Source organism: Neolamprologus multifasciatus, chromosome 12 (genome assembly GCF_963576455.1).
Source record: "Neolamprologus multifasciatus chromosome 12, fNeoMul1.2, whole genome shotgun sequence".
Lineage (NCBI taxonomy): Eukaryota > Metazoa > Chordata > Actinopteri > Cichliformes > Cichlidae > Neolamprologus > Neolamprologus multifasciatus.
In genome coordinates, this window is record NC_140450.1 from 18,455,868 (window position 1) to 18,478,271 (window position 22,404).

General features: G+C 40.0%; 3 protein-coding genes across 12 annotated transcripts in view; 1 reads left to right on the top strand and 2 right to left on the bottom strand.

Moving 5' to 3' along the window:
• Window positions 1-36: 36 nt before the first annotated feature.
• On the top strand, window positions 37-3,514 carry ccdc117 (coiled-coil domain containing 117). Of its 2 annotated transcripts, XM_085181640.1 has the most exons (6): window positions 37-311; window positions 859-937; window positions 1,067-1,117; window positions 1,218-1,487; window positions 2,169-2,312; window positions 2,665-3,514. In XM_085181640.1, exons 1-6 carry the CDS (start codon window positions 302-304, stop codon window positions 2,897-2,899), a joined length of 789 nt encoding a protein of 262 aa, XP_085037766.1. In that variant the 5' UTR covers window positions 37-301; the 3' UTR covers window positions 2,900-3,514. The 2 variants fall into 2 exon arrangements, with proteins under 2 accessions (XP_085037766.1, XP_085037764.1); XM_085181638.1 differs by lacking the exon at window positions 37-311 and having other exon boundaries at window positions 795-937.
• Window positions 664-13,462, bottom strand: LOC146506784 (uncharacterized). Of its 2 annotated transcripts, XM_085181614.1 has the most exons (27): window positions 13,245-13,459; window positions 12,655-12,724; window positions 12,487-12,572; window positions 12,329-12,368; window positions 12,106-12,228; window positions 10,921-11,475; window positions 10,200-10,277; window positions 9,986-10,081; window positions 9,719-9,820; window positions 9,577-9,637; window positions 8,897-9,029; window positions 8,694-8,786; window positions 8,496-8,608; window positions 8,234-8,369; window positions 8,017-8,136; window positions 7,512-7,625; window positions 7,206-7,436; window positions 6,796-6,897; window positions 6,527-6,709; window positions 6,355-6,450; window positions 6,030-6,259; window positions 5,830-5,956; window positions 5,671-5,754; window positions 5,379-5,593; window positions 4,943-5,003; window positions 4,658-4,843; window positions 664-4,212 (listed from the first exon to the last, which is right to left on the bottom strand). In XM_085181614.1, exons 1-27 carry the CDS (start codon window positions 13,353-13,355, stop codon window positions 4,180-4,182), a joined length of 3,579 nt encoding a protein of 1,192 aa, XP_085037740.1. In that variant the 5' UTR covers window positions 13,356-13,459; the 3' UTR covers window positions 664-4,179. The 2 variants fall into 2 exon arrangements, with proteins under 2 accessions (XP_085037740.1, XP_085037741.1); XM_085181615.1 differs by lacking the exons at window positions 664-4,212; window positions 4,658-4,843; window positions 4,943-5,003 and adding an exon at window positions 5,013-5,212 and having other exon boundaries at window positions 13,245-13,462.
• Window positions 13,463-16,393: 2,931 nt separating this feature from the next.
• The window catches only part of osbp2b (oxysterol binding protein 2b), a 52,142-nt gene continuing 46,131 nt past the window's right edge, over window positions 16,394-22,404 (bottom strand). For 4 of the 8 annotated variants that reach the window (XM_085181624.1, XM_085181625.1, XM_085181632.1 and 1 more), the window contains 4 exons: window positions 22,036-22,131; window positions 21,532-21,716; window positions 21,205-21,425; window positions 19,799-20,630 (listed from right to left, as the gene is read on the bottom strand). In XM_085181624.1, the coding sequence (XP_085037750.1) occupies window positions 20,365-20,630; window positions 21,205-21,425; window positions 21,532-21,716; window positions 22,036-22,131 (768 nt within the window). In that variant the 3' untranslated portion in view covers window positions 19,799-20,364. Of the gene's footprint in view, window positions 20,631-21,204; window positions 21,426-21,531; window positions 21,717-22,035; window positions 22,132-22,404 lie in introns of all 8 variants that reach the window. The other 4 variants (XM_085181626.1, XM_085181630.1, XM_085181627.1 and 1 more) reach the window with 2 other exon arrangements.

The window sequence follows — 22,404 nt, forward strand, 5'->3', positions numbered from 1 at the left end:
ATAAAATGCCAACACCGTCTTATTGTCACTAGAGATCACTTTTACATTTCCACGACGGTTTTTTTTGTCGTTTTTTTTCTTTTTCGGAAACTACACTTTGTAGTACATCCACTGGAACTACATTCCCCACAATCCCACTAAACGTAACATGCGCACTTTCTAGAACCTTGACGACTGTTCTGGCGCGACTCAGTATTTGGAGTAAGGAGCTAACGTCAGTTTGACCCAGCCTATCATAGAAGAAGTCCACAGAGCACGGTGACAGTTAATTTGGGATCTTTTTCTATTCGACGGGGGTATCATGCGATTAGGTTAGTACGACTTTAGCTTGTAAAAACTATTTTTGTGTGCAAATGGGAACTCTCTAAAGGAGAATAAATACGCTCTGAACGGAGGCGAGCTAACTAAACACATTTGTCAACAACAAAAACGGCAATGGGGCAGGGCAGCTGCACAACTCGCTCTTTAACGCCAAATATTTTTGCTTAACTTGTGGAGAGTGGCTGTTCAGTGCAGGGATGAGGCTGACGTGTGTTTACCTCTCATCTATTAATAACACAAAGTTTTATCATTAACATGCTAACGGCAGTAGCGTTATAGCTAGCTAAATAGGAGGCAGCTAGCGCGATGTAAACAAATAACATGTGCGTCATGTAGTTTGTAAAATAATAATAATAAAAGAAAAACCTTTATCGGCTTAACTGACTGGTATCAATACTGATCTTCCAGATCAGAGTCGTTAATAGCTGCTTACCCGCGTAGCTCTTCAAAAACATTTCATCGATTGGGCCAGCATGCATCACCCTGCGCCCCCAAGCAGTGAGCTGAGCTGCCTGCCAGCCATGTATTCCTTTTCAGGCCCCACAAGCCTTCCCGACTTCGACCTCGGACCTTCAAGTATGATTGAGGATGTACAGACAGCGACAGTCTCTAACGGGTATGTAACTGATGCACAGTGCACTATTTGTTTGTTTTCACCACATTTGTCAGACAGCTTTGGCTTAATTTGAAATATACTTTTATTTCTGAGCCTGACACAGGCATTTTCTGTGCCTCTATTCCATAGCAACTGGGAGACTAGATGCCTCAGGAAGCACAGGAGGAGAGCAGATGATGAGTAAGTGGAAGATGAATTATTTTTTTTAAAAAAGAATAAAAGCATTTGGTAATGCTTGTCTTAGCCCTACATAAGTGTTAAACTATGATTGTTTTATCAGGGGTTGCAGTGCCAAAAAGAGGAGGTTAATGTTTGAGGCAGAAGTTGCTCCTTCAAATTTGAGCACTAGCACAGAGTGTGACTGGTCTGGTGCAAACAGCTGCTCTTCTCAGTCTGCACAGCAAGCCTGTCCTGCGCCTCCACAGTCCTGCACAACATCTAATAACACCACTTTGCCGCAGACCTCTTCTTCCCTGTTCCGACTTGAGACGGAGAGCTCCTGCATGGAGATCGAGGCCGCACAGAGGAAACTTCAAGAGATAGAAGACAGGTATGCAATGTATAACATTTGGGAGAAAAAAACTGAACAAAACACGACTTGTCATTTGTTCACAGCAGCTGTGTTATGGTGTGTATTGTCTTTAACCTCTGCATGATAGTTTTATCTTCCTTTGTAAAACGAGTTGATTCTATTGCCAGTTCACCAACCCATATTTGTGATTGGTCAGATGTTGCCAAGCCCTTTCATGTAAACATGCAGGGGAAACATTGGGTTGGCTTAGAGATTTAGCTTCATATGCTTGATTATCCTGATTGCGAATGATAGGTTAAGTGAAACCAGATAATGGAAACATAATCCTGGGTATGTTGTACATGCCCCGAAGCAGGTTTTGGTATGTAGAATAAGTAACCATAGTGATGTAACCCAGTAAAAAGTTCTGAAGTCTGAGTATTTGAGGTCAATCCTGAACGTACCTCTGTAAGCACAGGCCTCTGTTTATAATGTGTATACAATGTATATGTCAGGCGCACAGACCACCCTTCAGACTGTTTTGTATTTTCACTTATGTATTTACATAGTTCTTGACAATGTAAATACATAACATTTCAATTTATATCATTCAAAGTGGGTTTTTTCTTAAATCTGGCATTCAGAGCATGGCATGAAGAGTTTGGGGGTTACATCACAAGAAAGAGTGACAACCCACAATGTACTATTGATGTATCACAGAATAACACTGGAGGACGATGAGGATGAAGATCTGGATGTAGAGCCAGCTCCGAGACGCCCGGTACTGGTGATGTCTGACAGTTTGAAGAAGGGCCTGCAGCAGGGCATCAGTGACATCCTCCCCCACACAGTAGCCCAGTCTGTGTATGTTTATTTTGTTATTGGAACATTTAATGGTGATTTTTAAGTAATAAATAGAAATGGATATATCCTTTATTGTCCCTCATTGGGGAAATTCAGGTGTTCTAGCAGCAAAGCGACAGGCAGATGGAGCATGCATATTCACACAAGTTAAGAATATAAAAAGCAAGAAATAATAGACTGTACAGGGAAATTTACAACATAAGGAAAAAACAAAAAAATATGGGTAATGATGTGAGACGGACTCCAAATATTGTTTTCAACTGGCAAGAGTTTCTTGATTAAGAAGTCAGCGCAGTTGCACTCCTTTAGGGATGCTAATATTTGTTTCACCTTCGTCTTTCTCACACTTTAGGAGCCGTTCCTGTATGGAGCTGGTGCTATGGCGGCCACCAGAAGATCCCTTCAGTCAGAGACTTAAGGACTCATTACAAAAACAGCGCAAACAACAGACTGTGTGTCGGCAGACTCCAACTCCATGTCCATCTCCTAGTCCCCTCAACACCTCAAGTCCACCAGCAGACACACACTCTCCTCTGTACAGTTTCTCTGTGGCCCACAACTCTGGGGAGGAGGAGATGGAAATGTAATAGTGTTTCTCCACAAAGTGATGCCAAAGTGAAAGACTGGAGACTCGTAGCAAAGTAAAAAGATTTAAAAAGACGTGGAACAACTTCAGGCTGGTCAGTTTGTGTCTTTATAAGGATATTGTGAAGTTTTGAACAGTTTGTGAAGCGCATCATTTTCTTGGCAGTAATTTATGTTTTCTGACTTTAATCCCATTTGATCCCACTTGTAACATAATAACTGACATAATCTCCAAGGTCAACAAGTAGCCTTACATAATACTTCGCAGTATTGATGTTTCCCGTAAGAAGTGAAACGACTTTTACGTTGCCAAAGCCTGGCCAGCACTACGCTGATGTGTTGTAAATATGATTATATTTCTTAAACATCAGCGTGGAGCATCACATTTGCTTGTGGCATGCCTTCCTGCTTGTAGTAATACTTCTGGCGGAGAGATCATCTCTATTGCTTAGCAAGTATGCCATTAGGGGAGCTTGGAGGAATTTATAAAGTCATGGAAATGCAGATTTTTATGGTTTGACTGTATTTTCATATGCACATGACCAGAACTTCAGCTAGCCATTGGGTGCTATAAACTTTATATTTGTTTTTTAATAAACATACAGTTTTCATGTGTATATTCTGCCCAGTTTTCATTGGATGAAAGTGCTTGAATCAGGCAAGTTTGTGTGTGTGAACGTGGCTTGTAGTAAAATGCGCTATAATACTGTAAGTACCAATCCATTTACCATACATGCATACTGTAAATGGAGCTCTACCCAAATATTTAGATAGTTGTTTTGTTTTGGTTTGACTCTTACAATAGTGATCATCATACTTTTCCCTTTCCAAATTCAGCCATATTTTCGAACCCTTTAGATTAATGGACAGCAAGTACAAGTAGACAGGCTCAAAAGCCTTTAATGCATTACATTTTGCTTCAGCCTTGCAGAAACTGTAAATGTATTTTTAAGCATTTTCTAAGGACTCTGTTAAAGCCCTGCCAGCTTTGAGGTTATTTAATGTTCGGTAACTCACATGATCGTCAGTCTTCAGAGAAATGTCAGCTCCTGTCGTTTACAGCTCACTGCAAGCTATAAAAACCTTACTGCCTTAGCACAGAGGAATGTGATGACCACATCTCCAGTTGTTCCATATGTCACTGTGACCTGCTTGTCCTGCTATCTTAGAACAGTGAATGATTTATATTTGTTGCCATGGGACAACTTTAAATAAGACTGATTTGAAGAGCATTCTATCACTGGTGTGCAGTTGCTCACACAGTGTCAGGTTTTGTGTTGCTTTAACTCCCATCTGTGTCTGTACTCTGAGGGATCTGTGAATGAAACAATAATAGCAGTTAATATCAATATTTGGAAAACAATGAGTGCTTTTAATATTCCCATCAGACATGGGTAACATGGCTCTATGCATGACTGATACTATTCTGAGATTCTTCTAAAGAAACATGCTATTTGTGTTAATGTTTTATCAGTTTATTTTATAATCTGTGGAAATGTGAGTGCAGAGAACCACCGTCAATAGCCTTAAACTGCTGTAAAGCTTTGTATTTTTTCATTGTGCATTTTTTGGTCAGACTAAATATGAATGAAGACATAATTTTGTGGGTTAAAAAAATATTACAAAACCTTCACAAAAATACTTGACTTTAAATTACAAGTAGTACTTGGAGTATTGAAATTTATAACTACTGTAAACTTTATCAAGTGGAAACATTAAAAGTCACTTCACAATAACCAGATACTGAAGAATTTACTCACTGTTCCAAGATAGGATCCTGATAAATCGGGAGGAGGTGAGCTCCACCTGTAGGCCTGATTTTCAGCACGGAGCTGCTTCACTTTGCTCTGGAGGTAACGTATAACCTTAAAGGAAGCCATGTCTGAGGAGCTGTGATGGGAGTTCAGAGCTTGGAGGGAGGGAAAGCTGAGAGATTTCTGGTATTCCTTAAAAGAAAAATGATACCAGGATTTTTCTTAATAGCATAAACAATGAGTAAGGACACAAACGTTTTGGGTTTCACACAGGAAGAGCAAACCATTTACCATTTCTTCCTCAGGTCTTTCAGGCTCCCCCCGCCTAACATCTTGTTGTCTTGGTGCCTTCCTAGAAAAAGCAAACCTGAATTTGGTTGGTTGTTTGGTAAATAACATAACTGCATGAACATCTGTTGTATATGTATAATGTTAGATCTATGGTCTAAGCATCGCATCACATTGAGTTGAGGTGAGATCATGCTCTTGTACAGCTGGTTAGTATAACATCGATTTACCAAGACACAAAATTACCTGCCCCTTAACAACTTTGTCTGGCACCTGTGGGATGACAAAAGTTAGCACAAAAACTGTATACATGTCACAGTATTGTTTGATTCAAGATCAGCAGCTTTTGGAAATTATTGCACCACAAAAATAAAAAATATGACTTTGCTGCATTCTGGGTTTAGTTTGGAGGATGCCATTTTTGTTTTGAGCACGTTACCGTTCCAGTTCAGCCGTCAACTCTTCTTCAAACTTGCGTGCCAGGCGAGCTGCGGTCTGTCCCTTCCACTCAGCCATGCTCCTCTGAACCTGCCTGAGCTCAGAGTCTTTGGCCTTCAACTGCTTGCGGAGACATGCTGCCACTCCTCCTCCGCCTTGAACTCCTCCATCACTCATGTGAACCCATTTTAAGCTGCTCAACTCCTCAATGTGTTCCTGCAAAAATGTCGCTGGGAGTTAAATTTCCTCTAATGCTACGTGTGTGTGTTTTGTCTAAGCGTGTGGGTTCAGACCTGAATGAGTCGCTCCTTTAAAAAATTCAAAGCTTGATCTCTCTCCAGCCTCAGCTGTTGCCTCTGGATGCTCAGTTCTTGCTCCTGAAAAATGGGAGATTTTTACTGAATATGTCCATATAAACATTTAGCGTGCTGTAAGCAAAGTTCAAATGATACCTTTTCTTTTCTCAGCTGCTCGTTGGTTTGTTTCTGTGAGTCTAGCTCTTGGTGCAGTTGGCTAATAAAAGCCTTCAGCTGCTCTCGTAGTGTTTTTAGGATCATAAAAGCCTCAGCTACTGTGAAACTGCAAATGACAAAGATATGTGCATTACAAGCCAATTACAAACAAGCTATGAAGACTGGGCATAAAATTATACCTGGGAGGTAGTTTTCCAGCACTTTGTTTGGCTCCACTTTGCTCCACTAACAGGCTGAGATGCTGGCACTCTGCTGCTAGCTGCTCGGTCCAGTGTTGGTGTTGCTGCTCCATCTCAGCTGTGATTTGGTTATGGCTGCTCTCCCTTTCTTCTAGCATCACCCGGAGCCTGTCTGCCTCTTTAATTGCCAGCTGGACATCCTTCTCGAGCTGCAGAACTGTCCTATGACTCTGCCATGATTACAGAGCACACCAGGTCAACTTTTCTAAGATGTCACATCACATCTAGAGTTTGAACATGACTGCTTTCTGTGGTTTCACTGCACCTGCGCCATCTGTAGCTCAGCCTGGCGCTCCTCTTTCAGTGACTTGCAAATTGCAGCCAACTGTGTACAGTTTTCCTTTTCCAGCTCCTGCAGTTTCTTAGAGATAAAAGCAAAATCATACAAACATGGAAAGAAAATTTATTTAGATTTATCTAAGTGGAAGATCCCTTACTGTTTTTAGTTCCATGACCTGATGTTGACGAGCTAATGCTTTAGTCTTCTCTTTCTGCATTTCGCTCCTCAAACTTTCCAGGAGCTTTTCATTCTGCTCTTCCAGTATCCCACGCTGCACCTCCAGAGCTTCCATTTTTTCTGCCTCCCACTTCCTCCTCTCCTCCTTCACTGCTTTGTACACCTAAATGGGAAAAGAGAGCATTCTGTTCATACCATCAAATTATGTTAGAAAGGTTACATATGTTAGTCAAAGGATTATCAGTGTACCTTTTCCGATGCTTCTACATGCAACTCCTCTTCATGTTTCTTTACCTCTTCCTTCTGCTGTTGCAGAGATTTCTGTAGCTTAATTAATTCTTCTTCTTTTAGCTACAAAATTAAGAGAGGACGACCTCTTAGAAGTAACCCTACAAAGTATTTTACTAGTAGTATAATATGTAGTGCAATAACCTTAACGATGGCACGCCACCAAACATAAAATATATGCATTTATGGCACTACAGAATACCTGAGATAGTCTGTACTTTCAAAGGAATACTTTTTTCTTTTTAGCCTGAATATGAACTGAGGAGAAATCAGTAACCTGTAACAATAAACCTTTTGGGCTTGCTGTTAATAATATAAACATATTAGTAAAGTTACTTATAGAACAAGAAAAAAGGATTTGTAGCACTTACCATTATACTGTGAACGTGCTCTTCAATTTCCTTCAGGGCTTTGTGGTGCTGCATTCTCAAGTGCTGTTGCTCCACCTTCAGTCCATCTCGTTCTGCTTGTGAGGCACTGCATTGCTCCTGGAAATCTAGGAGCTGCAGCTCTTTGTGGGCAAACATTTTCTCCAGAGTTACCACCCTGATCTTATGTTCTCCCACCTCACCCTGCAGCCCACTCACTCGAGCCTCCAGTGCCTAACAGGAAAAGAGACAGCTACAGTACTACACACATACACACACACACAGTATATTTATGAAAAAAAATGCTACCTCAATCTGCCCCTTTTTCTGCATCTGTTTTTCTTCCAAACAAGCACATCTGTTTCTCAGAGACGTCTCTACTTCTGTGGTCCTTTGGAGCTCTTCACAAGTCTCTTCCAATTTCTGCTCCAAAAGGAAAATATATTCAGAGACATTTTAAAACAGACACTAAATCTGCCTTTACTCAAACAAAAATGGATTCTGTCTGTTAAATTTCATTCAGTACCCTCACTGAAATTCAGATCACAATGATAAAGAAGCCCAAAATAAAATTGTAAAATGATAAATCCACAACTTTATGATTAAAGTTTAGATTCTCCATTTGGATTGTTGAAGATCATAAATATTTCTGTTCGTAAAGTGAATGCAGACTATAATTAGAAAAAGAAAGCACAATTTAATGTAATTTCATGTTTACAATTATAAAAAATGAGCCCCATTAAACCAAAAAATATTTTTTAGTTATAACATTGAATTTTTGGAGTTACTACATAGTCTATAAACAGGCTGATACCTCTTGCATGGACTCTAGCTTTTCTCTGGCACGTCGCTGCTCAGCAAACAGTTCTGTTTTGGCATTATCCAGCTGTCTTTCCATTTCTTCCTGCTCCAGCACCGACATTATGACATTGTTCTGTTTATTGAACAATAAAAAGAGAAAGTGATGACATAAGAACAAAATTAAACCAAGGACTGAACCACTAACTACAGGAGTAGGTTTGTTTTTTTACTGCTTTGAAGCAGGATCCATCCTTTGGAGTCTGTTTACACAGACGCTGAACTGTAAAATCTTCCTGGGTGTCTCTGTGCTGGAGAAGACGTGATTCTTTCTGCCTGAGCATCTTCTGCAGCTGTTGGCTACCATGGCTGCAGCAAAATGATGTTTTATCAATAAAGAAAACTCTCCTTTATGCAGACAAATATTATGTTGATGTTGGCCGTGTTAATGCATATGGCTCTGAATGAGACAGTTAGTAGGAGGAGATTTTATACCCAACAGACTTCCTCTCTGCTCTGCTGTCTCTCTGAACAGACTGCAAAGTCCTCTTCTCCTCCTCCATCTGTGCCGTCTCTGTAGTCAGTCGCTCTAACTCCTGCAAGGCATGCTGCAGCACGAACCATTACTTGTACATGTTAGTGAGTCTTCAGCAAACATTCTCCTGAAAAACATTTGAAAATGCTGGACTTTACCTTCCTTTTCTGTCGAAGTTCAGAGAGGCAGACCTCAACATCTTTTATCTGAGCCCTCTTCAACCACAGCGTCTCCTCCTCTTCCTCACATTTCTAAACCACACACAAACAAGCTAAGCAGCACCATCTCATACATATGCATGCAGGTGAATTTATACAACTGACACAGAATAGAATAAATTTCCCCCGGAGGTTTAGCTTACTTGTTGGAGGTCGGAGAGTTGGCCAGTCATCTTGACCCATTCAGACTGCATCTTGTCCAGTGTTCTCTCAGGCCTGGACTTGTTGCTCCAGCAGCTCATTTCTTCATCTGTGTCACTAAAATAACTCATAGGTCTGAATACACATAAGAGCAGAATTATATATATTGGAATTATATAACTTAATTTGTTAAAGTAAGTGTTTAAGGTCAGATGACATTCTGGTCTACTGTAGCTTTTAAGTTTCTTCTTTCCAGTGTTTTACATAGATTTCTTTGCACTGGTTTACTCTGACTGATATTTGGAAAGCAGTGTTGATATTAAGGTGATTAAAGATTTAGAGTGCTTGACGGGCATTTTTTGGCATTTTTCTGTGTGCATAGAAAATATATTGGCAGAATTTTGCATGTTAGAGATACTGTTGGGTGTTTGTCCCAATGGGTAGAGCTCTAAACCCAAACTTCCCCACCATACGCCCAACTATCCAGCAGCACAATGGGCAGAATGACACTACCAAATATTTAAAGGCAGATTTTAATTGGATTTTGGAAGTTATTAAAATTTTATCTTTATTATATTAAGAGCTTTCAGAGATTGTCCTCTTAGTGCATTATCTGCCATATTTCCTGATGCTATTGTGTATGTACTAACATAGGTGCAGCTCATACTTTGATTTATTTTACCTATATGCTGTTCTCCTGTTACGTTGAGAGTTACAAACAGGTCCATATGGGGATCTCTGTACTTTGGGAATAAAGACAAGAAAATTACACTTTATTACTTTGTGTATTTTATAGTAATAAAACAGTAGTAGTCAGCTCTTACCTGATGTAGACCGAGATTCACTTTCTTCTTGTGTTGTTCTGTCGGTCTGGTTGCTACACTGGCCATTATTTTCTGTGACAGACCGAATGAGAGAGTGCCATCCTAACAAGAGTGGATACTTTTTGTAGATATTATCCTTCATATTTAAAGATTTTGTAATTATCATTCATTACCCTTTATATTTTTCAGTTTCACTTTTCAAACTCTGATATTTTGTGTCTAAACATATTTATAAACTAGTTCACTTCCATATCTTCTGTTTCTTACCGGGCCACTTGTGAATGTGCTGCCTGACTTGCTCCGTGCAGACTGTATCAAGGTCGCTGTCAATGGACACCGTGTCAAAGCTCAGCACAGGTACTCCTGGAAAAGAACCAAGCAGCCCACAATCACTATTTCAAATAAACAGAATCCCAAAAGCATCGGTGTGGTAGGCTGTGCTTGTAAATGCAAGTGTAATGCAGTGTAATGTGTGTGGTACCTGCCAAGCACCTGGTCTTAGGAGAATAGCTGCTGTTGACATTTTCAGGGTCTTTTAAAAACTCTGTCCTGTGGAAGCCTGAAATGAAAAGGGAAGAAAACAAGGCTTGTTAAGACTTTTTTTTTAAAAACAAAAAACTACAGCTGACAGTACACGTAAGGCGTAAAGGTGTCCTGTATTACATCTATCAATGGTTATAAAACTTTTTCATTCATACTTCTATTTGAAAAGTTAGCAATCCAGCCAAGCTAACATCAGAGGCCTCTACTAGCACTTATGTTCATTAATTCGTGAAACTTTAAATCCATTCAACATTATTCTCTATGGTCGCACATGACTTCATGCAGTGACTCCCTGAAGCCATTGAGCCCCCGTTTTAGGAACCACTGTATTAGGTTATGTGCATGCTGAGTTGAAAGTTTGGCCTCAAGTCCAAAAGCTCAAATCCAGAGTTCTGGTAAATTAGTGTAGGGAGAGCATGTGATATATTTAATGCTTTGGGTATGAATTCCATTTTTGTTTTGCCAAAATGATTTTCATACAGTCAAACATCTGTAGAGAATGTGCCTTCGATCACATGTCGAACACACAGATGGACAGACATATGGCCAAAGAACTGGAAGACAGATGGATCATTTTTCTCTCAATCCTCACCCTTTTGGCTAAGCAAAGTTAAAACATGCCTGAAAGCTTATCTTTCAAAGATTCTATAGATACAGACTTGTACCACTGCTGTCATCCTCAGGCTGTGGTAATCTGCATGTCTCTAAAGCGCCTGCTTTCACACCAGCATGTGATATACTTTCTCCAGCGCTATGAGAAACACAGCTCTTCTTGTTTGGACGTGGTTGGTTTGTCAGGGAATGCTGAGGAGTGAGTGTGTCATCACTGCTTTCCCCAGTCATTTCTGAACCTCTTCTTTCAACATCATAAACATGTCGTTCATGTTGTTTACTTTGGTAAGCGCCGCTGTCAGAGATGTTTGTACTCCCAGTCACTTCTGCTTTATCCGACATTTGCATACTGACATCTATAAAAGTCAGTTCTACCATCTCCTCTCTGAAGCGTGTAGCAAAGTCCTCGGTGCAGATACTGTCTGAAGGAGGGCCAATTTCTTCGGCCAGCCCTCCTTCCTTGCAGGTGCCTCCAAGTAGCCTCTCCAGCCTCCAGATGACCTGCTCTCTACAAGACTCGATTTCCTCTTTGTCCCTCCTGTCTAACCTCTTTTCAGTTTTGTCACCAGTTACAGGATCTTTCGAGCAGCCCTCTGTGTTTTCTGAGGTAGAGCAGAGGAGAAGTGGTGTAAGGAAAAGTCCACTCTATTAACATTATGGTGATCAACATAGACCACACGGTCCTGTGCAAGAGTGTTAAGCCACCTCTAATTTCTTCATATTTTGCTTCAGTGATTTACTGAAAACATACATACAGTATTTAAGGCAGAAGGTATAAAGAACTATTGCTCAAGACCATTTTAAAACAATTCCAAGAAAGTCTGGAAGTATAATCAAAAGAAATGAGTGTTGGATTGAGATTTTTTGCACAATACTTTACATATATATCATTTAATTATAGGCCACCTATGAAGACAACACACAGGGGCATGACCAACTCTCATATTAAGCAGCTTCATATTAAGCATATTAAGCATGTATACATTTAGCAACATACTTTCCAAGAAAGTTGGGTTGTTGTATATTTCAATTTTAAACTTAGTTACAACTTTTTTGGAAATCAGGGTTGCATTTCTTTCCCTTGTGCAGAAAGAAAAATTATGTCACCACTAGTACTAATCATTTTCACTGCCATAAGATATTTACCTCAGACTATAAATAAGGCCTTTTCAGTTAAAAACATTGTTAATTTAAAACTTTTCTTGTGAATATCCCTAATATTAAAATATTACCATATCTTTGCTGCACTGCTGGGGCGCTCATCAAATCTAGACCAGACATGGGGGTACCATTTTGTTCACTTGTACTTCCCAGGCCTGTATCTTTTCCCAGAGACTGACTCCAACCAAGAGAAGCTAGAAAAATACCACACACAAAAAAAGAGATTACATAATATTACATGGAAAACAAAAATCTTTAAATCTAGTATAGAGCTGTTATTGTGATATAAATTACCTGCACTGCTGCAATTAAGCTCACATTTCTGGGGCAGGACCTGGATAAATTAATCATACTTGCTTATGTTATTATCATTTTTATTATTATTTTAAATTTGCCTACATGTGCAGAGAGACAAACATACAGAGCAAAGCGACAATCACAGAGTCACAAACCTGCAACTGCTCAAGCTGAGCATCCATTGCATCCAGGAGGCGATCGCAGTGGTCAAATCCAAACACACTGCTATTGTCGTTAAGATCTATGAGGGCAGAGAAAAGGGGGTATATGAATGGCTGCACACATAGTGAGGAATACATCAGAATGTTTTTAAACCTTCAGACCAGTGTAAAGAAGTTTCTGGGGATGTTCTGCATGTCTGTCTGCTCCGTTATTGTTCCTCTCATCCATGTCCTGCACGTGAAGACAAAAGTGCAGGCATTGAGAGACAACATAGGAAACTACACCCCCTGTATGGCCCAGCAGTCAGGGCTAACAGGAAAGTTATAAGGAGTGTGTGGCAGTACGGTGATGGGGGGGCGGGGGGTATGTTGCCCAGTTGTCCAGGAAACCAAGACCACTTAGCAAGCCAAACTGACTTGAGTTGACGATAAATCCCCGGATCTCCCCGTCTGAAAATCAAGTCCGAGAGCTGTGAAAGTTACTTACAAATATCTGGAGTATTAAAGTGTCACATCTAGCTGTGACTTGTGGGACTATTTTTTCAGCCTCAGCCAAGACTCAATCGAGCCTTTGCTATAAGCAGAGTGATATTTTCATAGTGCGAATCAGCCCATAAATCAGATGTATTGAACACAAAAGCGTCTGGCCAATCTGTCTGAAGCTCCCTGGTTAAACGTTCATGTTTCTGAGTTATCAAATGAAAACAAAAAAACACCACACTGACCGCGACAAACACTCAGAACTAACTTACTTTAAGAAGACGGGAGTTTTCAGTCGATGCCGAACATGTCTCAGCGGTTCTGACTGGCACAGCTGTTACCGCTGCCGGGAGAGTTGATTGACGGGAAATTGAGGCTGCCATGGAAACGGTCAAACAGCTCGAGATACAGCAAGCTAACAGCCCCGAGGACCCGCGCGAGCTACGGCAGTAAACGCGGTAAACGAAGTTATTATAGTTAACAAAAACTAAAATAACTAGATAAAAACTAGATATTAAAAATAGTTCACTCGCATAAAAAATATTTTCTGAATTTGTAAAACAAATACAGAGGTAGTATGTTTAGCTCTGGTACGTTAGTTTGGTTAAAAATAAATTGATAGACATCAATTGATGTCCTAGACTTGAGTCTACCGTTTTCATTTTTTTTTTTTTACATCTGATACCAGATTTTCCTAAGTCTTGCCTTTGACATATAACAATAATAGTTAATAGAGTTAATAAAGATTAACAATGAAACTAATAAAAACTAAACAAGTAAGAAAACCAACTCTAGAAACTAACAAACTAAACGGAATTAAAAACAGAAAGTCAAAATTATACTTATTCCATAAGTATTTGAACAAAGACAATTACTTAAATATTTAAATACTAATATTTCTTGTAGTTTTACCTCTGTAAACCACTGCAGTGGTTTTAAAATCAATCAGTGTCTTGTTTTGTTTTTTCAAAAGTTTTGCATGAACTGTTTAGGAATTACACACAATTTTGTGCACTGTCCCACCTTTTCAGAGGCTGGAAAATAATTGGAAAATGTATAAAGTTTTATGGCCAGAGGAAGTTTGTTCCCTCATATATATGTATGTATGTATATGGCATGGGCATAAGGCTGCAAGTGGAACCAGGTCGCTAGTGTTTATTGATGTGGTTGCTAATAGACACAGCAGAATGAACTGTGAAGTGCACAGGGCTTTACTCTCTGCTTAGACTCACTCTAATTCTGCAGAACTGATCAGATGATGCTACGCTGTGAAAATGGATAATGACCCAAAACATACAGTAAAAACAGCCCAAGAGTTTCTCAAAGCAAAGAAATGGGATATTAATAGATGGTCGAGTTAGTCACCTGATAACCCAATAGAGGAGCTTTTCAGTCACTGAAGACAAAAATGAAGGCAGAGAGACCCACAAACAAGGCCTGGCAAAGCATCACAAGGGAGTCCATGGATGTCCATGTTCATGGGTTCTAAACTTCAGGCAGTCATTGACTCCAAAGACCTCTCACTTTTCTCATTTTAAAGAAAGCTTCTGTTGTCCACCCAAGAAAACAGTACATTGAATATGCACTTCATGATTGGAATAAGCAATGATAAAAATAATGTTTTATTCACTTTCATAAAAACTGTTTAGAGTGTCATGTTTTATTAGTGGGACATCGACTTTAAACTCAAACATTTCTCTGTTCTGCCAGTTCAACTCATCCTTTGGTCAGAGAAGAAACAAATGAGAAGAGACTCGTATCCAGTGTCAACAATAACAACTTTATTATCTTCTTTTTTCACCGTTTTGTCTTTGCTGTTTAAAGACAGTGTTATACGAGTATAAATTAAGGGAGAAAATACACAATTTTATTTTTTAAAAAAGGGGGAGGAAAAAAGAAAAACCTCAGCTGAATACGCAGTAACACCTGAATACACCTTTGTGTATTTGGGAGTAAGAGTTATCAAGGCAGGTCAGTCACCTCAATCCTGTGCCAGGTCGCTATTGTGAAACACCTCATAATTTCTACCAATCGTATGGATTGTTAATATCACCATAATCTCACCACAAAGCTGCGAGTCACTGTCGAATAAGAAGCAAGGTTTAGTTTAGACAAGGCAAGAAAAATCTCCCCATCTTCGTCGTCATCATCAGCATCAGCCTATTTCTGCCTCAAAACTGAGCAGCACTGAAAAGCAGGATATGTAATGCTGCACGTGCACACAAATCAAACTCGCTATGCACACAAATAGTATGAAAACACCAACGTAGGAATAATGGCACCCACTGAGAAGGAAGAAATCAGATCAGAAAATAAAAGCAAGAAAATTAAAGCCAAGAATCACATCGTAGTGAATTAAGCATCAGGTTCAGATGAGATGAGATAAACAGCGATGGGGAGGGTTTACATTTGAACCCTCTGAGATCGGAAAGGCAGATGAAGAGGATTATTTAGTCTACAACACACTCTTCTCTTACACTTTGGTTGTGTTTTTTCCCTTTCTAAACGAGGCAGACAACGAGTCTTTGAACGAACAACAGCCACAAACTAACAAATCTACACCTCCACCGCTTTATTGCTACAGCTGTCCGATATTGTACAGGCCCTTAAAAGGGACAACTTCAGTAGGCAAGTCACCATCAAGTACTGAGGTCATCTTTTTGTTTGGAAATATATTGATTTAAACCTAAGATGACCTCTCCATTATCATTCAAAATATAATATGTATTCTCAAATATAAAATAATCTCAAACACAATTTATTAAAGTAAATCTGCAGGGAACCTCCACATTTTCATCATGTTCAAGTGGTGATCGCTCCGATGTCTTCGATACACATTTATGAAATAGAAAAGAAGGATAGCAGAAAGAAAATGTAAAGAAAAGGCCCAACACTTTGGGAAATGTGCTTATGTGCCTCCTCTCCAACAGGACACATTATAAGGCTACAGGCAGCAGTCACTTTTTAGGATTAAGAGGACTGGAAACAGGATATAAGCTACCAGCAGCTGGAGATCTGATAAACTAACATGGATCTTATTTGTTTCATTTTTCAAGACAGTTTTTGGTACCAAATTTTGGGTACATCAGGTTTACCTTCCATCTTTAGTTATGTGCAAGACTTCCTCCTGGCACCAAAGCGGCAAACTTCCAGCAAAGATGGAGGTGAAATTTAGAGGGGCTGATGGGTGGTCAGAGCCGAGCTACCCCCCGTTTCCAGTTTTTTTGAGTACAGCTAAGCTAAACTGCCGTCTGTAGCTTCATATTTACAACAAGAGAAGGCTTCATCTTCTCATCCAACTCCAGCAAATTTCAAAACAAAATGAATTTCCAAACACTAAATTATTCCTTTTAACAAGTGACCATGCTCATGACAACCACAACTCAAAACTGTAAGAAAACCTTTTGTGTAAATGAATAAAAGTGCCAGAATTCACTTCTCACTATCATTAGTTCACTGCTAAAGAATCAGACAGGTAAACATTAAGAGCTCATATTATCACACTTAAAATTCACTCTATCGGCTAAATCCTAGCATTTCTTCCTTGTGTGAAGGAATTTCCTTTCCAGTGTTTTTGTGTATGTGTGTGTGTGTTTTACATTTGCATGACCCGCACATCAGAGGAAATAACTGAACCACAGCTAACAACATGTTAGTATTAAGAACTATATATAAAAAACTTTATTTTCAGTGTGTTAACACAGTTTTTGGCCAAATTGAGGGCACCTCTGAGTTAGTGTCTATCTTCAGGCTCATTTAGTCCCCCCTCTACCCCCTCCTTAACCTCTGCTGTACAGAGAACTCAGTACTCACATTAGTATAATTCTTCTTTTACAATATCATTGTTTTATCACAAAATATTCACACAAATAGGCTGGATGGTAGATACAGTACCTCCAAATTCTACATTCCTAACAATAATTACAAAAAAAATTGACTGTTTTGTTTTTTTTCTTCAAAACTCTTGTCACTGTAGACTTGTAGTGCACAGGTCAGGGGACTCGTTCCCTTATTCAGTCAGTTAAAGGCAAAAGACTCAGTGTACCTCTGTGAGCTGATCCCAGATCAGCAAGTCCACAAATGGCAAATGAGCTGCAGAGAGCCTGGAGTGGCCGCTCGGGCTTGTCCTCTGTGGCTACAGCTGACTGCAAAGAGGAGCGCTACAGGAACCAGCCCTGTCTGCTTCTATAACCTTTGACCTCCTATCAACTAAAGCCACTGTGGGTTCCTTGGAGTACCTGCTCCAGTCTCAAATTCAGTAACTCCACTGGAAACATCTGGACTACAAACTAGTGAGGGATGGATGCTGTGGAACTAGTGAGAAGAAACCGGTGTGTTCCCGGGTTAATGTTTACTTGTGAACGCCTCAGTGATCGGGCGCAGACTTAATACTTTGTACGATCACTGAAGATGATACTAGTTAAAACAATCACTGATGATATGGTAAGTGTTGCCACGGGAAAGCACCAGAGGACAAGATAGTGTTCATGTACAGAGTGAGATTTTCTCAACATCAACACAGAGATATGTACTAACCTCTAGTCAACCACAGTGAAAAGTGCTTATTCAGGTCTTTGATGGAGATTCCCGTGACAGTGATACAAGTGTTTTAATGTCACCACTGCAGTTACACTAATGTGTTATAATCAAACTACTACTATATATTTTTTCCTAATCAGAGTCACAAATGGAAAATGTTAAGATGACTGAGATCCAATGAAGCATAGAGACAGCTCATATTTCTAATATAACTAACATGAACAGACTAATTGCACGTCCCTAAAGGGAAAACTTAATATCCAGTCCAAATGGAAAAAGGATTACTGCCTCGATGCATATTTCATTAGTTGAGATAAACCAATCTCTAGTGGATCAATCAAACAGCTGTAGATTATGGAGACTCAATGTGTTGAAAATGAAATACAAATATATTTAGAATGAATCCGTCTGACGAACCAATACAGAAAATGTATAACAGAACCATAAAAATTTAAAACACATGAATTTAGAAGAAAAAAAAATACATCATAAACCTAATATCTGGTTTTATTTCATTCTAGCAGCTTTTAAGACAAAAAACACTTTAACCAAACCTTTTTTAATTTTTTTTTAACTTTCCCCCCCAGAATATCATCTTTTTCCATAACAACACCGAATCTGTCAGCTAATTCTGACTTATAGAGCCCGTTATATCACAAATCAATCACATGGGCTCTGCCCCACTTGTCCTCAGACTTCTTGATGAAAAAAAAACTTTTTATAAATAAAATATTTAACACTGAATAAAGTAAAACCTGTAAGCCGAGGTACAGAGGTTAGTCTGATTCTTTTTCTCACTTTATGGTTATATTAGATACATTTTCTGTAGTTAATTATGTGATTATTCGTACGTTCATTTCTCTGTATTTAATTATGTTTTTATTTGATATTTACTGAACACGTTGACTCTCCATAGTTTATAACACATGCAATCAAAGCTGTGACTATTTCAGAGTCTTCATCCATTACTTTCTATACCCCAGTCACAGACATAGTTTGGCAACCCCCTGACAACTGCCGGTTGCTATGGAAAAATGTGTATTCCTCAACCAGCTTGCTTGCTATCGTCGGGTAAAAATCAGAGATTGCTATACCCACAGGCTCCTTGTGCCTGCTTTGGCTGTTAGCGAACCCCTCTCAGAGTTGTACTGAAAAGGGCAAAACAGACCAGAGAAGTGCAAGTAAAAATTGCATCTGGCGGTTGCAACCAATACAAGGTGCAACTTTTACTTTATGGTGTCAGTGAATTTTCACTCGCTACCACTTGGCAAGTAGTTGGCAAAAAAGTCAACCCCCCCCCCCCCCCCCCCCCCCCCCCTTTGCAAACTGCTGGTGACTGAGGCAAAGTGCTAGCACATGCTAGCAGCAATCACAAAGAGGTTTTCAATGCAGCACCGAAAACCTCTTGCATGAACCAATTTCATGCAAGCGTCTGCAACCTCCTGCAACCACTTGCCAACCGATCTCGTAATATACACGCTTCCATAGTGACCGGTAGTTCCTGGAGGAGGGGTGACCGACTGGTCTCTAGGCCTGTGAATGGAGTTTTAGCAGTCGATCTCACAGCAACTGTCAGCAATCACTCATCAGCCGGTTGGGAAATAAACACACGTTTTCCCTGTGACCGGTGGTTGCTCTAAGCCCGGCTTTAACATATCAAAAGAGGCAAATAATGAGCACTTAAAATGTTTACCATAAAGAAAATGAGGGGGCTGATTAATAAAGTAGGCCCAGATTAATTTCTGTTGTACTGAATAAAACTGAGGGTGAAGACATTTTTCTTACAAATATTGAAATACTGTTGTGTGTTCTGTTTTTATGTCCCTCTTTATTCTTTTTAATCAGTTTATAATCATGAGCAGCTTTGATGTGGGTTTCTATCCAATTTGGGAAACTCTGTAGTGGAGTGAACACAGAAAAGTGCATTGTGGGTAGCATTTCCAGCGCACCAGAGCATCAGGACTGAGCGGGTTAGCTTTACTGTGTGGTGTTACAACTCTGTTATCTCGCATCCACACGTGATCTCACTGCTGTTTGAGTATAGTGTCAAATAGGACTACTCCGGGAACGCCCATAGAGTGTACATTTGGAGGTACAGTGTAATCTGAGAGTGTGCGAAACATACACATTCTCATGTTCACACAAAAAAAAAAAAAGAAAAAAAGGTCCACATGGTGCTCGTTCGCTCCACTGCTTAAGGACCAGAGGTGGAGCGGTTCACTGTCTCATGAGGTTAGGTGTGATCCCAGAGGAGGTTCCTGGGTTAGAAGATGTCAGGACACAGGCTCCAGTCCTGTCTCTCCTTTGCCTCCCAGTAACCCCCCTTGTACACAAAGCTTGTCTCTCCAGTAACTGAGTCCCTCCTCTGGTAAAACCACAATGGCTGGTAGCCTTCATATTCTCTACCTGTGAGGGGGGGGGGGAAAAAAAAATCACAGGTATTAATCCATTGGTTTGATCCAATTATCCTCTAATGGAGAAGCCACACTCGCAGGCTATTCACACTCAGATCATTTCACCTTCATACAATGCATATAGTAGTGATAAAGAAACAAATGAGCACACATTGTGCAAATATGCCAAAACCTGAAAGGATCATGTTGAAGGAGCTATACTCAAACTTTTGGAAGTCCCTGAACTAAAAAATGAATCTGTTTCATAAAAAGAGCAGTCAAAACAAAAAACAAGCATATATATATATATAAAAAAAAAAAAATTTAAAAAAAAAGTGCATCAGAAAAGTGTCCAATCGAAAAAAAGAAAAAGCATAATGGCAATGCAGGAAGAAATCCAATCTAATCACTTGCTAATGTGGCTTCACCAGAGCACACTGAGAATACTTGTAATGTTAAATCATTTTCTTAAATGCAACATGTTACCGAGGCCAGTTCTGAATGAAAATGTTGCATGTGTGCAGGAAAAAGTGTGTTTTTTTCCTGAGTCATTATTTGGAGAAATTGACATGAGAAGGGTTTCATGCAGTTCCCAACACTGAGGCAGACCACACAGAGTAACACAGAGGATGGCGTTTGTGTGTTTGTGTGCGTGTGTGTATGTGGGAGTGATGCACAACGGAGGGGTACAGGGCAACCCCCACTCACCAGAGTCATAATCACACTCTGACCATCAATAGAGGGAGGAAAAGAAAGACAAGTCATGGGTACATCAAAAACAATCTAGCCTACGCACAACACACAGACAGGAATGCCACGAGGATGAAAAGTGTCTGTCCCTGTAAGATTTAAACTCTTTATTTATTTATTATAACCATCTCTTCTTAGTTCTCTTAATGAGCCCTGCTTTCTTAACGTGAACTCTTAAAACTCTTACATCTAAATTATAGAGCTCAAGAAGCTTAGGTAAATTATTCAGTTACTGCTTATTAATCATTTGATCTAATACTTGGGTATGAGCTCAGCCTTGATTATGTAGCACAGCATGCCACAGATCCCTTTTAATCAAATATTTCTATTGAGGGATTTTCTAATTCAGTGATTTATCTGTTGTAATGATAATTGTAGTAAAATAATGCTCCAGCTCCCACCTGACATTGTCTAATCTAATAATGATTGGGACTTTTACTACCATACATGCATAAAATAACTTTATGCCCTGACTCTTGCTTTCTTTCTCCTTTCTCATCACTAGACGCAGACAGACACACACTCACTCTCACTGTTCTCAGTCTCATACCTTCATCCAGAGCGTCTGAAGCCTCTGCTTCCCTCCTCCTTCTCACTGCTCTTTGTTTCTCCTCTAGCCTCTGTTTTTCGGAGTTTGCTTCATCCCATCGCCCGTCCTCCATCAGCCTCTGGTCTGGTCTCAGACGGCTGTCGGTCGTTGCCATCCCATCCTCCAGCTCATTTAAGGTCAGTGCCAGAGCTGAGAAGTAGTACATGTTCTCAGCGTTCTCCCTGACAAGGCAAGAAGGAATTGACATAACGTACACTGTGGAGTTCTGCAAGCCATGACATTTATCACACATCGCAGCTGTTTACTCAGCTATGGCTGTTGGCTTACGGGAGCGGGTATTTCTTCCACAGCAGTTTGGGGGACAGAGTCTGGTAGACCATCTTCTGCTTGCCCTCTGACCCGCTGCCTCCTCGGCTGCTCTGAACGATCTTGGCACTTTCCATTTTCTCATCCCACGTACCAGAGAGGATGTAGTGAGCCTGGCCCCCGCTGTCTGCCACCACACCTGTCACCTGGAAAAAAAAGACAAAAAAAGAAGCTAGAAACACAAGCACAGAGCTGCTCTTTCCAAGTAATGTTATGTATGTCCCATCAGTAGAACATGACTACATTTAAATTTGCTCCAAACAAATAAATGTGCTCTTTATTTAAGTAAGTGTTACAACACAAAAGGGTGTTATTGAGATCTGACTTCATACACTAAGCTTATTACACAAAGCAATACATTTGTTGGTAGTGTCCAGCAGGAGGCAGCATCACACAAATGAACCCCACACCACAACGTCACACCCAGGCTGCGTGTCAGCAGAGTGTGGAAAACAAAGAGTTTACCTTGCGTGGAACATCCCTGGAGAAATAACTGTAGGGAGAGAACTTGAGCTGGCAGGTCTCCTTGGTCCTGTGATTCACAATCTCAATGTCTCCCGACTGCACAAACACAGACACACAAAAAATACAGAATGAGAGCAAGAAAGAGAGAACAATGACATTTGAGCCAGTGAACATATCACAGCGAGTTTCACAGTGAGTCAGGAGTTAGAGGATTCAATTTGGAATGACAGTTAAGGTAAATCTACCACTATTTCATTCTACCTGTCCATCTGTCACACACACTAAACAAACTAAAACAATGTGCTTATGTGTAGAATTACTACTCTTGTTACTGCAAACAAGACATGTGGTAAGCAGGTCCTTGCATTG

Excerpts from the sequence above, each read along its gene's own strand:
- ccdc117 (XM_085181638.1), top strand. The coding sequence starts at position 795 with ATGCATCACCCTGCGCCCCCAAGCAGTGAGCTGAGCTGCCTGCCAGCC. Across the intron at positions 1,488-2,168 it reads CTTCAAGAGATAGAAGACAG|AATAACACTGGAGGACGATG; the intron begins GTATGCAATGTA and ends GATGTATCACAG. Across the intron at positions 2,313-2,664 it reads CACACAGTAGCCCAGTCTGT|GAGCCGTTCCTGTATGGAGC; the intron begins GTATGTTTATTT and ends CTCACACTTTAG.
- LOC146506784 (XM_085181614.1), bottom strand. The coding sequence starts at position 13,355 with ATGGCAGCCTCAATTTCCCGTCAATCAACTCTCCCGGCAGCGGTAACA. Across the intron at positions 9,821-9,985 it reads GCACATTCACAAGTGGCCCG|GATGGCACTCTCTCATTCGG; the intron begins GTAAGAAACAGA and ends CACTCTTGTTAG. Across the intron at positions 5,594-5,670 it reads TAAAGGAGCGACTCATTCAG|GAACACATTGAGGAGTTGAG; the intron begins GTCTGAACCCAC and ends ACATTTTTGCAG.